At 40.0% G+C, this 15,288-nt stretch overlaps 2 protein-coding genes across 2 annotated transcripts in view; one reads left to right on the forward strand and one right to left on the reverse strand.

Moving 5' to 3' along the window:
- Window positions 1-962: 962 nt before the first annotated feature.
- C4H2orf69 (chromosome 4 C2orf69 homolog) lies at window positions 963-14,611 on the forward strand. Its single transcript, XM_046658620.1, has 2 exons — window positions 963-1,382; window positions 11,131-14,611. Exons 1-2 carry the CDS (start codon window positions 1,050-1,052, stop codon window positions 11,956-11,958), a joined length of 1,161 nt encoding a protein of 386 aa, XP_046514576.1. The 5' UTR covers window positions 963-1,049; the 3' UTR covers window positions 11,959-14,611.
- TYW5 (tRNA-yW synthesizing protein 5) overlaps window positions 10,205-15,288 on the reverse strand; it is a 28,441-nt gene continuing 23,357 nt past the window's right edge. Inside the window, exon 8 of the mRNA XM_046658622.1 lies at window positions 10,205-10,397. Coding sequence (XP_046514578.1) covers window positions 10,300-10,397 — 98 coding nt within the window. The 3' untranslated portion in view covers window positions 10,205-10,299. The remainder of the gene's footprint in view (window positions 10,398-15,288) is intronic.

Here is a 15,288-nt window from a genome sequence, read left to right on the forward strand (position 1 = left end):
TTGGATTCTTGGCCTAGAGTAAGGCCTCAATAAACGTTGGCCATAATTTTTTAATTCTAATATTCTCTTCCCCAAGATTCTTGACAGAGTCTTGCCTCACAAGCAAGCCACTCAAGCAACTTGAGTTTAGAATACCGGCCCTCCCCTCTCCCTTCCCTGTCTTTAGCGTACATTTGGCCTATCTTATTCCTACACAACTGGCCACAGATGGTTGTTGGGGACAGATGACTTTCCTACTGTTTAAGATGATTTTTGAAAACCCTAAAAGAGCAAATCCTGTTGGCTGCAAACACCACCGACAGCAAATGCGTAACAAGTAACCCTTCACTTCCATTTGTCCTGTTCCTGTCCCTGTCCATGTGCCGTGCTCCCCGCTACCAATCACAGATGCAATAGACTTCAGCTCTAACCACAAATTCCCCATGACCCTAGAAATCTTCGTATATCTACGACGAAAACTCGAGGGTATAAAGGGGAGATTCCCTTCAGCCAGGGCAAGTGGAAGACTCCCTACAGATTTCTCTACAGGACACAATTATACCTTTGGGGCTGTGTCCCTTTCAAGGCTCGAAGGACGAGACAAACCTCACCTGAAAGGCGAGCCTACTGACGCGGGTGCACGGTAAACTCAAAACTCTCTACTCTCGATTATTGGACAGCGACCCTCGGGCCGCCCTTGCTGCTGTGCATGCGTCACAACTGCAGCCCTGCGGGCTCGGAGTCGGTGGTTCATTTACTCCCTTTTCTTTTGTTCTCCTCCGGCTCTTCCCCAGACTTCCGTTCGAACTTCCCGCCGCGGCAGAACCCACCAATCACAAACGTCCTCCCTCGGGCCACGCCCCCACCGCCCTCTCCGGGAACTCGGGTCGGGTTTCGCGCACACCCGCCCTCCCTTACGCACGCTGCGCGCGGACGTCGGCCTCTGACGCCGTCGTTGCCCCCGCGCCGAGTCCCGCGCGGGCCCCTGCCGCCTGCCGTTGGGCGCGAGGCCCAAGTCCCTCCCTCGGGACCTCCCCCACCCCCCGCAACCGCTCCGGCGGCGGCGACCCATGTGGGGGTTCAGGCTGCTGCGGTCGCCGCCGCTGCTGCTCCTGCTGCCGCAGCTCGGAATCGGAATCGCCGCGTCCGGCTCTCAGGCCGCAGCCATGAACCCGGGCGGCAGCAGCGGTGCGCGATGCGCGCCCCCGGCCGAGGGGCGCCGGCAGTCCTGCCTGCAGCTGCCCGCGGTGCCGGGAGCCGACCCGCAGCGCAGCAACGAGCTGCTCCTGCTGGCGGCGGCGGCGGAGGGACCGGAGCGGCGGGACCTCCCTGCCGACCGGGCGAAGGAGGAGCCGCAGCCGCCGCCCCAGCACCACGTTCTCTATTTCCCCGGGGATGTGCAGGTAACCTGGGGCCTGCCTGGGCACCTGTTCCCTCCTCTCGGGCATATGCGCATTCCCTAGATCCCGCTCTCGTGGTTGTGCCCAGGTCCTTGCCTCGCCCGGACACACCCACACATGGACTCCCGGGGGTGGCTCTGCTGTTACTCCACGGACCCCTCAACCGCACCTTCCACACCCCGGCCCCTCCTCATGGAGCCCCAGAGGGAGGGTGTCCTTGGAGGTTAGGACCTCGAAAGAGCCAGCTGTCAGTCCAGGCTTCGAGGGAGTGGAATTTGAGACATGGAAGGAACGAGACGCATAATGTATATTCATTCTATAAGTTGGTTTCTCAGAGGAGTGTCTGTGCGCGCGCAGGAGATAGGGAGATGGCTTTTAAATTAACTTAGCACGTAGTGTTCCCGAAAACGCTGGTAGTAATTGAAAAGCAAACAAGTAAACAAAAGACTATTGCAAGGGTATGACACTCCATAACCCTAAGAAAGGGAGGGTGGGTGGAAGAAAAGGGACAGTAATTACTAAGCATGCCAGTATTTTGATGCTCGCCTAAATTCTGCGCTTTTGTTTTTGTGTGTGATTTTATCTTTATTATTAATTTTATAGCTGCAGGCAAATATCCGTGGATACTTGTCCTGGAAAGCTGGGTCTTAATCTAGATCTTAATCAAGAACTGTGTTGTCTAATACGGTAGCCATTAGCTATATGTGGCTATTTAAATTAACTTAAATAAATCCAGGTCCCCAGTCGCGCTACCTGCATTTCAAGTGCTCGGTAACACCCAAGGTTTGTGTGTGCTGTCATGGACAGCGTGAATACAGAGCGTTCCCACCGAACCTTTGCATCATTACAGGAAGTTCTGTTGGATAGTGCTGGTGTAGACAGGGACAGCTAGAATCTGCCTAGATGTATTTCTTATACCATGAAACATTATTAGTTTATTGTTTTAAAATTGATGCTTCAAAACGATATACTTAGTAACTTTGTGCCAAATGATGGTTAAGATATATGTAGTGTTTTCTCTTACCCTCAAAATAATTGACTGAACTAGTTGACTGCCGATAAAAACTATGGAAAATCTAATATTTATATTTGAGAGAAGAAACTTAATTTACTCAGTTGATGCCCTTTTGCTCAGTTTGGGAAAAGAGCATGACATTGCTGACAGCGACTTGCAGAGATTTGTGGACCAGCTACTGTGTGTACATCTGTAATAACGGCGATGATGACAGTAATAACAACTAACCTTTGCTGAGCACCTGCCTACTGCATGTATTTAAAGTGTGCCAGCCAGTTCTGCAGATGAGGTGTAAGGGGCTAAATGCAGTTAGAGTAATATCTCCTTTCATTTTGACATTTTCCATTTCTTTATGTAGGCTGAGATTCCATTAGCCTTTTGGACAGTGATATACTGTTGATTTATGCACAGTATGATGTGCTCTAAAAACCCAGGTCTTTTTGAGCAGAAATGGAGGATAATGCATCAAAAGGCTTTGAGGCCAGATTTCTTAGGTTTGAACCCTGATTTTACGTTTTTTAGGTCTAACATCTCTGACCAATTGCAGCTACCTCAACTATAAAATAGGAATAATAATGTATAGGATATCAATGAGGATTAAATGTGTGAATACCCAGTGAGTTACAGTCTCTTCTCATCTTTCTGGTGACCTTTTTAATGATTGGACTTACCCTCTGTCTGCCTTCACTCCCTTAGTGATCTCTGTCGGTCTTGTGGCTTTCATACTACTTGTACTCTGACAGCTTTCATCATTTGTCTATCTAGCCTAGACATATTCTGGAACTTTAGACTTACCACTTGCACACACCATGTTTCCTTTTGGATATTAAATAAATATCTGAAACCTAAAATCTCTGCATCTTTGCTCCTAAATCTATTATTCCCGCAGTTTCCCTCATCTCAGCTAAGAGAAGCTCTTCCTTTTTAGTTGCTCAAGTTAGAAATCTTGAAGTTAATCCTTTAGGCCTCTTTCACACCTCATATCTTAATCCATCAACAAATAAAGTGGCCTGACTTTCTAAATGTATCTAGAAGTGATCAGAATAATCATTTTACCATGTAAGTCACATCCTACCACACCTCTGCTCAGAACTCCCCCACAGCTTCCCACGTCACTGGGTAAAAGCAGGAAACCTCTTGATGGCCGGCAAGGCCCTTCACTGTCTTTTTCTTTTTGCACCCTGTTACTTTCCTGACTGTCTCCTTTTTCTGTTTTGCTCTGCTCCAGCTGCACTAGCCTTCATATTGCTTGTGGTAGGCACACTTCACCTCAAAGCTTCACATGCACTGCCTGGAGCAATCTTCCTGCAGGTGTCTGTAGGATTCCTTACCTCTCCAGTTTCAAGTCTCTGCTCAAAAGTTGTCTTCACAGTGAAGGCGTCCTATTTAATAATCATACATATGCACAGGATGCATGTCAACTTTTCTGCTTTACTTTATCCATTTCGTTTACTGTATTAGGCACTCATTTTGGTTTTTGTCTGTTTTCCACCACTGCAACGTAAGCTTCATGTCTGTTTTCTTCACTGGTATATCTGTGATGCTGAGTGACTGGCACGTAGTTGTTTTTCAGTAGATAACTTGTTGAATAAATGAATATATGTAAGTTGCTTTGAACAGTGCCTCAAGTGCTTGGTAAGTCTTGGCTATTATTATATGAAATACTTTTAGGCTCAGATTTCCTGATCCATATTTTTGCACTTGATTCTTTTGAGCCTATTGTTTATCCTTATGACATTTACCCTGTTAGATACAGTTCATCTTTTTAGTGCATTGATCCTTTTAGAACCCTTATTTTGGTTTGTATCATATGTAGATTAAATAAGTTTTCTTTCCATATCTTTATTCTTAATTTGGATAAATATTGAACAGAATAAGGCCAAACAGAACTTTGGTAGGGTACCATTAGAAGTTTCACCTTACCTTAACACAGATTCATTATTTGGTATTAATTGGATCTGGTTGTTCATGTAATTTTAAATCCTAATTACCTTTTTTTTTTTTGCTCAGTAAAATTCACTCTGAGCTAACATCAGTTGCCAATCTTCCTCCACGCCCCCCGCCCAGAGCCCCAGTACATAGTTGTATATTCTAGTTGTAAGTCCTTCTAGCTCTTGTATAGGAGCCGCCACCACAGCACGGCTACTGACAGATGAGTGGAGTGGTTCTGTGCATGGGAACAGAACCCAGGCTGCTAAAGTTGAGTGCGCCGAACTTTAACCGCTAGGCCATCAGGGCTAGCTCTGCCATTACTTTCTTGATGTTCCTTTCGCAGTCATCTTTTGTTGTATGTCCTTTATTCTATACTTGCCCTGTCATCATTTGAATCTCAGGAAAGCTGAGGCTATAGTAATTCATACTTCATTAGGTACCTCTTGATGTTTTTCTTATCAGTAATGATTTTGGAGGGGGATCAGGATTTTTATAAGTAGGTGCGTTTCAGTTTTCTTGAGTTATCTTGCTTTTTAAAGCCTCAAGATATAGAATTATACTCACCTCTCTCTTTTTCTTAAGTGTGAGCTTACAATTTGATGATAAATTTTGACAAATATTACAATTATGTAACCACCACAGTCACGTTATACAACGTCTCCATCACCCTTGTGCCCCACTTTGGTCAGTCTCTTTTCTCAGCCCAGGGCCACCACTGATCTTTCTTTCAGTATAGTTTTGCCTTTTCTAGATTTTCATTAGGAATCATATAGTATGTAGTCTTGTGTCTGGCTTCTTTCATGCAGCATGATGCTTTTAAAATTCATTCTCACTGTTTCTTGTATCAGTAGTTTATTCCTTTTTACTGCCAAGTAGTTTTCTGTGTATGTGATATACAGTTTGTCTACCAATTCAGTAGTTCATGAATATTTGGGTCATTTCCACTTTTAGCATTTAAAAAATTTTGCTTTCCTAAATGCTAGGATATATAGATGCCCCTGTCCTGAGTGTATGTCCTGGTGAGTAGGAAACGACTCACTTCTCTGTGTCTCTCCTTTACTGCCCCACTGCTGCCACACTCACAACACTTCTGACACTAGATGTTGGGGGGGGTTCTCCTCACACCAAGCAATTCTCTGCAACACCAGCTGGGTCTCCTGTAATTCAATTTAATCCTGACACTGGTTACCTGGAGTCACTGTCAGATCCCACAAGTTAAGGGCTCAGTCCCCTAGGACTGTCCTTCCCCCACTGCAGATGCCAGTCACAAGTCCCAGGTTGTCACCTGTACAGCTGTAAGTTAGAGTTCCTACAACTCCCTCCTCAGGGTCGGTTAATCTGTTAGGACGGCTCACAGAATTTAGGGAAGCTCTTTACTGTTTACCCATTTATTATGAAAGGATAGGATAAAGGATACAACTGAACATCCAGATGGAAGAGATCCGTAGGGCAAGATATGTGGGAAGGAGCGTCAAGTTTCCGTGCCCTCTCCGAGTGCACCACTCTCCCAGCACCTCTACGTGTTCACCAACCTGGAAGCTGCCCAAACTTGTGCTTTGGAGTTTTTATGGAGGTTTCATTGCAGAGGCATGATCACCCCTTAACTCAGTTTCTAGCCCCTCCCTGAAGAATGGGGAGTGGGGCTGAAAGTTCCAAACTTGTAATCGTCTCTTGGGCTTTCTGGTGACTAGCCCCCATCCAGGAGCCCACCAAGAGTCACCTCATTAGAACAAAGACAGTCCTGTCACCCAGGCAAATTCCAAGGCTTTTAGGAGCTCTGTGCCAGGAACTGGAGGCAGAGGCCTATACATGTGTGTGTGTGCATATGTACGTATGTGTATATATATTCTATTATTTTGTACCTGGCCGTGTTCCCTGGGGCTTCCTGTGTTGTTAGGCAGCCTGCTTAGGCTGGTTCCCGTTACGGTCCTTCTAGCTTACTTATGTGGGATATCTACTTTATGCTGAGTAAATATGCTGCCTTGCCCCATTTTTGATGGAAGTTCAGCTTGTACCCAGTATCGCTTTCCTCATTCTGCTGTAAGACTAGTCCACCTAGCTTAAATCTTTATCATGAATGTCTCCAAAGTGTTGGAGACGCATGTCAAGCTTTCCTAACAATCCTTTGTACCTTTACTTCAGTAACAGTATGGGGTGGGCCCATAAGTTTTTGCAGTTCAGCAAGCATCTGCCTATGGAGTAAGCACCCCTTAATCTCTCCAAGAGCTCCTCTTGCCATCTGCCTCCCTGGGGATGAGGGAAAGTGTGCCCCAACCCCTGCCTCCTCAAGGAGAATAAGTGCATTGCATTCCAACTGGGATGAAAACTCTCAAAAGAAAACCCTATCTTCCCGGAGTCTTTGTCCTTTTATGTATTCTGGCCATGGCTAATAGCTTGGGTTGCAGAACTGGTTTTGACTGCCTGTCAGCAAGTCCTATGGGGATGTCTGGTGTCTCTTTTTAGAATATGGGAGTGCTTATCCATTGTTCTCAGATCTGGACTTTGACACAAGAGTAGCAACCCCACTTTCACTCTTCCACTATACACAGTTCTTAGTATGAGCATTTTCCCCTTCTGATCATGTAACCTGAGGCTAACCAAAGAAAATGCCAAGTTTTTAGATTTAGCACCTCCTATGTGGTAGAGACTAAACTGAAAATCATAAAATCTTGAGTTCATTTTGGCTCATTAAATAGCTGTATCATATAAATAACTGTATAGCTTCTAGGACCTCAGTTTCCTTAGCTATAAAAGAGATTTAGATGAGCCCTTTCACATCCAAGCTCCTCTGATAACTTTATCTCTCACAAGTCTGGATGTGCAGAAGGCAGTAGCAGAATCCATAAAAAGTTAAATGATAGCCTTCTGAGAATAAAAATATTTTTTAACATATATGACAAACTATTAATATTAATGAGATACACACTGTTAAGAAGGACTTGAGCATCCTTTTGGGAAAATATCTAAGGAAATGAATAGAGAATTGACAAAAGAAAAAAATGAAAATTGCCAATAAACATACAAAACTATTCAACATGACTAGAATCAAAACAAATGCAAATTAAATCAAAAGTAAGACATCACTTTATCATAGTAGCAAAGATTTTTAAAAAGTTAGTGCTAGTAGCCAGTGTGGGTAGGATGTGGGAAAATAAGCACTCTTGCATACTTCCAGTGGTAGTGTAAATTGGTATTAATCTTTCTGATGGGAAGTATAAAAATTATGATGCAAATCTGCATTTATTTTGTTGACACAAATAATCCATAGTCAATCAATAAATCAAAATTGGGGTGACTTTATTATGAGCCAGATCTGAGGACTAGCTTGGGGCCTTCCTTCTCCAAGGAAGGAAGGGCATTGAAGAAGTGAGGTGTACAGAGTGGTTATATACCATCTTGGAACAAAGAGTACACATCACATATGATAGGAACGTCCCTTTTACAGTTGTCATGAGATGCTGAGTTAGCACAACAGATCAGTGGTCAGCAGTTGAGTGATCACAAGGTGAGCACAGCAGGTCAGTAATTAATCCTTACTTAGGGAGAGATGCTTACCCTTAAAGAAATGCCAATATGGGGGAAGTTACATCTCTATCTGTAAAGGCATCCTTCTTATCTTTGGGATACACACTAAATATTTAAAGCAGAAGTACAGTGTATGTTCAACAGGCCACGTCACGCCCTTCTGGAGAAACAAGGTCAGGAGGAATTAGTTTTAAACCAAATGGCTTCCTCATATACTCCAGTATATCCTGTTGCTTTTCATTTATTTATCAATTTATATGGAATCATGCCTATACTATATTTGTAAGTGAAAATGGTATGTGTAAGCTCATTGAGGGAGAAGTAAATATGCCCTCTTATGTACACACTTGTATATATGTATGTATACTAAGAAAACTAGAATGCTAGACAATAACATTTTAATAGTGATTATTTCAAATTGGTGCTTTTATGGATGATTTTTCTCTCTTCCTTATACCTTTGTATATAGACTAAATTTTTATAGTGAGTATTACTTTTATTAGTTTTAATTTTTTAAATAGAAAAAATGTGCATATTGCTAAAAATTCCATTTATTTAAGGTTACTCATTGAAAAATAAGTCTCCTTTTCATCCCATTCTCTCTAATCTCCCATTTTTCTTCTGCAAGGCTACCACTGTTTATATATCCTTCCAGAGACATTATATGCGGATGCAAACTTTTTTCTTTCAACATGAATGATAGCATAGTCTACAGGAGTTTTTGGCTCTTACTTTATAAGCCATGTGAGTACTCATAGAGCTGCCTCATTCTTTTCAAGCAGAAACAAATATCCTTATACATATTTATTCATGCATGTATGCAAGTATATCACTGAGATAAATTCCTAGAAGTGACATTACTAGTTCAAAAGAGGTACATTTAAAACTGTTCAATGTATATTGTATATGACTGTTAGAAATAAGGGAAAATCACAACTCTACTTCTGTTTCTCTCACCCCTTCTGTCCAATCCATCAGCAAATGCTGTTGACTCTACTGTCAAACTTTCTTCAGAATCTGCCCCCTTCTTACCACCTTTGCTTCTACTGCCACTCTGTGTCAGGCCACTTTCTCTCATCAAGATTATACTTCAGTGGCCTCCTATTGGTTTCCCTGTGTCCAATCTTGCCCCTTCCCACATAGGAACCAGAGCAGTCCTTTCAAAATATAGATTATATTAGCCCTCTGCTCCACACCTGTCAGAGCAGAAGCCACCGTCGGTCCTAACCGTGTCTTATGAGGCATGATCAGCACCTTGCCTCCTCCCCAACAAAATCCCTCTGACCTCCTTGGCGATCACTTTTGCCCCTTGTTCACTGCACTGGAGCTTGCTGGCCTCCTTGCTGGTTTTAGTTCCGCCAAGCATGCTTCCACTTCAGGGCCTTTTGCCATCGCAGTTCCTTATGCCTGAAATATCATCACTCCGTCCCTCAGGTCCCTCTCAAGTCTCGCCTTATTGGAGGGCACCCTGTGTTTTAAATAATCATCTTCCACCCTCTCCAGAATCTGGCGCTCCTTTTCCCCTGCTTTATTTATTCTACTCCGTTGCCCTTAATACCATCTAATGTTTTGTGTTGTCCAGCCGCTGGCCATTTGTAATGTTGTTGGTCTAATCAAGGAACTAAACCTTCAACTGTATTTAACTTTAAATGTAAATCTGAAAACTGATACTCAATTCAGGCCCTGGAAAACTTTTATTTGAACAACTTAGGTATGTGAATCTTCTTTTTCAACCGTACGTTTTATGAAAACTCAACTCAGATCAAGTATTTCCGATGAAAATTTACATCCAAATTGAGATGTGCTGTATGTGTAAAATATGCACTGGATTCCAAGACTTAGAAAGAAAAAGAAATGTAATAATCTCTCAGTAGTTTTTAATATTGGTTACATGCTTAAATGATGGTATTTTGCATATACTGGGCTCAATAAAATATATTAAAAATAATTTCACCTGTTAACTTTTTATGTAGCTACTAGAAAATTTTGTGTGTGACTCCTGTTATATTTCTGTTGGGTAGTGTTGCTCTGTTGACTTCGGAGTTACTCATTGTATATCTCTGTCGGAGAGTGTGAGCTCCATGAGGGCAGAGGTTTAGTCTCTTATGATCCATGCCCAATCAGTAGATACCCAATACATTTTATTAGAATAAATGAGTAAATTTGAATGAATTTCTCTTTTTTTAAAAGAGCCATTATGAATAAAAATTAAAAGGAAAACAAAATTTACATGCATGTCTTAGAACCTAAACAAAAAGCTATTAATATATATAGAATGCTTATGAGTAAATAAGATTCAAATAAAAAAGGGCAAAAGATACGAACATCCAAGTTTTCAGTAAATTCAGTTTAGAATTAGTTATTCTGTGCTTATGAAGTTTAACAAAGATGAAAGGAAAATGATACCTACTTCTCTGGAACACTGTATTGTAGTCTAATAACCTTAAATCACGAAGCTCCTTCCACCCAGTTTTCCATATTTAAGGATGTAATCACAGATGTATAAGATTTTTCTGTAACATTCACTGCAGCTTTGTTTGCAATACCTAAATTGAAATTAAACATAGCATTCAGGTTAGAGTAATCCAAAGAGGGAGGGGTTCAGGATAGCAGCTTTAATAGAAAAATACTTTAAAATTATGTTTCGGTCAAAAAGTCTGTCTAGAGCCAACCCTGACGGCCTGGTTGGTAAAGCTCGCGCTCTCACTGCTGCGGCGGCCTGGGTTCAGTCCTGGTCGTGGAACCACACCACCCGTCTGTCAGCAGCCGTGCTGTGCTGGCGGCTCACATAGAAGAGCTAGAAGGACTTACAGCTAGGATACACAGCCATGCACCGGGGCTTTGGGGAGGGAAAAGTGGAAGATTGGCAACAGATGTCAGCTCAGGGCGAGTCTTCCCTGCAAGAAAAAAGTCTGTCTAATAAACCAAATTTATATTTTTGGATAATGTGTTAGGAACTGTATGTATACTAAGTAAAATTTATTAAAAATCTCTGTAATCCTTCTAATGTGTTTCATTTTTAAAATTCCTGCTATGCTATTTAGCTATATCTTATAACCTCTGCTTTGATGGATTTGAGGCTTAAACTGAAGAAGTGATTTGTTCAAAATCTTATAACCGGAAAATAATGACAGATTTATAGTTTTCATTTCTATTACATTATCCAGAGGTCATTATAACATCTGAGCTTCCTCCAAAATAAAAATGGGAAACTATTTTGTGGAAATACGTTTAGATAAATGTATATTTAATACTTGTTTCATCTTTCTTACCTTTCAGAATTACCATGAAATTATGACTCGTCATCCTGAGAATTATCAGTGGGAAAACTGGAGTCTAGAAAATGTTGCCACCGTCTTAGCCCACCGATTCCCCAGTAGCTATATTTGGGTGATAAAGTGTTCTCGGATGCATTTGCACAAATTCAGCTGCTATGACAATTTTGTGAAAAGCAATATGTTTGGTGCTCCAGAACACAATACTGACTTTGGAGCTTTTAAGCACCTTTATGCATTATTAGTTAATGCTTTTAACTTGAGTCAGAACAGTTTGTTGTCAAAGAAGAATGTGAAAGATTTGAATAAGGACTCCAAAGCATCTAATTGTAGATCCAGTTCTTCTCATACTACTAATGGTTGCCAGGGAGAAAAAGAGAGGACCTGTGAAAAATTTGATGAGTCTGCCGTGAGTTTTTATCCACCATCACTAAATGGTGCATCTTTTACTTTGATTGGATTCAGTAAAGGTTGTGTTGTTTTGAATCAGTTGCTTTTTGAATTGAAAGAAGCCAAGAAAGACAAGAACATAGATGCTTTTATCAAAAGCATAAGAACAATGTACTGGCTGGATGGTGGTCATTCTGGAGGAAGCAATACTTGGGTTACTTATCCAGAAGTCTTGAAAGAATTTGCGCAAACAGGGATTATTGTTCACACCCATGTAACACCTTACCAAGTACGTGATCCAATGAGATCTTGGATTGGAAAGGAGCACAAGAAATTTGTTCAGATACTTGGAGATTTTGGTATGCAGGTAACTAGCAAAATTCATTTTGCAAAGGAAGCTCCTTCCATAGAGAATCACTTCAGGGTTCATGAAGTATTTTGAAACTACAAGAATATTAATGTACTTGTTCAGTGGAAGGGCATAAGCACTTTGAATGCTATAAATTCAGATAATGAGACGTAATTCATAGATGCATTGTCAGTGGTTTTTTTGGGGGGGAACACACATTCCTAAAATATGAGTGTAATGTGCAGTAGTATTTCTTGCTTGTGAATGTGAACAGTTTTTATTTGGAATGAGTTAGAATTAGTTCATTTGAAATCTAAAAGGTGGTTTGTGATAATCCTATGAGGAGATTTAAGACCTTTAAGAATGAAAGTTAGAATACAATCCTTACAAAAGGTAATTAAAATTGTTATTGTTGGAAATAGTTTATTTTCTTGAGTAATGTTTGAAACTAATTTTGGTGACACTATAACAGTAATTAGCTAATTTTGGCACTCTAAACTTTTGAGTGGAAACACTCCATGTCTCTTCAAACAAAGTTACACTGATGTTTTCCATTATTTTGGAATAACTGTACCCTGCTTTTTCTGTTTTGTAAATTCATGGAGTCATTCTTTAATATGCCACCAAGTGTTTTTTCTTGAGAGTCAAAATATATTTGTTTCCAAATATCCAAGAACGTGTAGTAGCATAAAGTTGAGTTTTAAAAACATTACGCTTAAGCACTGTGGCTTACTTTTTAATTGACAACTTTTGGATAAGACATTTTGGAGTTTCTTGAATCTTGTCCAAAAACCAGTTCTTTTGGAAAATTGTTTTAAATTGAACATAATTATGTATATTGGATGAAAATATACATGTATGCTGGATGAAAATATACTGCAGATTTAAAATCTTTTCATCATTTCAGTCTTTTGAAAGAGATCAACTTAGGTGAAATAGATAGATAATACTGTATTTGTTAGTGCTCTATTGAAAGGGAGACAGAGTCTACAGATCTAAGTCAGTGTTTCTCCAGAAGCATGATTTTGTCTGCCAAAAGAAAGCAGCTCTCTTTGGCCAAAATGCAAAATTATATTGCTATAAGAAAAGTTACAAGGGAAAGTTTGAAGACACAAATGATTTAATTTTGGCTTCAAAACTGAATTTGCTTAACACTGCTACATAATTTGGATGAGGTCTCCTTCTGCCCGTTTTTCTTGACCTAGATTAAATACATTTTGAGAAACCAAGATCTATTGAATGTCAGCCTACATTGAATCATGGCTGTGTGATTACAGTAATAGATGAGTGGTCATTTTTTATTGTTTATTAATAACTAGCTTTTGCAGGTCGTGAAATAATGAGGGAGGGAAGTAACATGCTGCTTTCAGACTGAAAAAGATTGACACTGAAGCTTAATATCTTAATAACCCAGAGGACCTAAATTTATAAAACAATATAGAATTAAAATGTTAATTTCTTGGATTCTTCCCAGAATTATATCTTAATGACTCTATAAATACATTCCAAATATTCAGAGACCTAGGAGAAAAGATTAATTACCAAATGCTTAAAAATAACCTCCCTTAATTCTGTAAACTACTACTCTCTCTCAATGGTATTTCTTATTTTTTTTTTTAGGACAAAGTAGTTTTATATTGCTTGTTTCTTTAAATACCTGCTGTTTCTTTTGAGACCAAAAATTCCTAACGAGGGAAGAAGTCAGCTTGATCTAGCATTTTATTTATTCCCTTGTCTTAAAGCACTATGATTGATTGGATGGCTTCTTTCAATATGTTTAATAATCCTTGCTAAAACTCATGTGTATCTAATGTAAAATTGCTAAGTTACTGAATGCTCTAATGAGGGGGGGAAGGAAAGGTATTCATTTTTACAGGATCGACTAAAATGGAAAATGTAGGACTTTTAGCAGAAGGATTCATTAAAACATCTGAGCTACTTAAAAATCTGGGTTCTTTAGCTATCCAGTCATGTGAATGCTTTATCATAATTATTATATGTTGAATGAATATTAAGAATAACTCACTGGACACCTGGGAGTGCCATTGCATCAAAATGAGACAGTCCTAAAAAGTAGAAATATTTTCTTAGAATGAAAATATATTCAAGTTGACCCATATTCAGATATTCTGTTTAATACTTCAAATTTGTTCTCCATTTTTGTTTAAACTATTGTAAATGTTAATGTATCCTTTTGGATTGTGCCTTTGTGTTTGTGTCATGAAAGAGCCAACTGAGAAAAGTAGTCATACAAATAATGTGAAAGTTGTTACCACCACAGCATGAATGTACAATTGTATTAAATTTAATCCACGGAAGTCTGTTTGGATGTACTTTATGTTATTAGATTTGTTAAAACTTCAGATCATCATTTGGAAGGAAGCTATTTCTATCCACTTTGCCAGTTTGGGTTTGTATATGTTTTCATTAACCTCCATGTTTTTTCAAATGAGCAACTTTGTACCTTTCCTGTAAAAATACATCTCTCCTTTAAATTGCTCCACAAAAATTTGCATTATTTCCATTTCTTCTGTTGGACTTCCTAGAGAACAAACTCTCTCAAAAGTAAGTTCATCCTTTTCTGTGCTAAGCATCTCAGATATCTGTATTCCTTTAGCTGTCCTTAAGAGACTTGGTTAGAATATAGTGTGATCTATTTTTCATTTCATTCATGTATCTAAGCACCCACCATTTCTAAGTACCCACCAAGGGCAAGGAAGTGCTAGGCACTGAGGATACAGTACAGACAAAACAGTTCCAGCATATGAGAATGGAAATGTATAACAGATTAAAGTTTATGAGGTAAAATATGAAACGAAAGGTAGTATTCTTAAAAGAACTGTTCTGTTATACTTCATTTAAGGGCCTTAAGAGAAACCTGCTGTAGAGGATGATATACATCTTGATAGACCTCACGTGTCAGTTCAGGTTGCTCTTTACAAAGGCAGAGAAGCTTAGCACCTCTTAGCGGTAGACACAGGCAGAGTCACTTAGGATGATCATTTTGATAACCCATTTAAAGGAACTTTAAAAAATACAACTTAGGTGTATTTAAGACACCTAACCACTCATGGCCTGTATGCTTGAAACAAGACTTTAAGGTAACACCAGAGATACATGGGTGATTGCCAATCTACATTAGTTCCTCCTGACTACATCTGGTTGTAGCACTGGGGAGTCACAGCAGAGTTCCAGCTCCATTCAGACCTGCACTCCAGCTTCTTGCTTTTTTTTTTTTATCAACTTCTTACATTCAGCTTCCGTGTCTATTGGCAACTTTAGATAAGTGAGAGAAAAGCCTCACTACTAAGGTTCTTTCCAAATGCTCACATAGCTGCTGTTCAAAAGGATGGAAAGATACAAAGTAAGTCTTGTTGACTTTGTTTCCCTTGTTTTAAGATTTCATGAAAGTGACAAGTTTGA

Source organism: Equus quagga, chromosome 4 (genome assembly GCF_021613505.1).
Source record: "Equus quagga isolate Etosha38 chromosome 4, UCLA_HA_Equagga_1.0, whole genome shotgun sequence".
Taxonomy (NCBI): Eukaryota; Metazoa; Chordata; class Mammalia; order Perissodactyla; family Equidae; genus Equus; species Equus quagga.

Coding starts and splice junctions, on each gene's coding strand:
- C4H2orf69 (XM_046658620.1), top strand. CDS start 1,050: ATGTGGGGGTTCAGGCTGCTGCGGTCGCCGCCGCTGCTGCTCCTGCTG. Junction 1,383..11,130: donor ATTTCCCCGGGGATGTGCAG/GTAACCTGGGGC, acceptor CTTACCTTTCAG/AATTACCATGAAATTATGAC.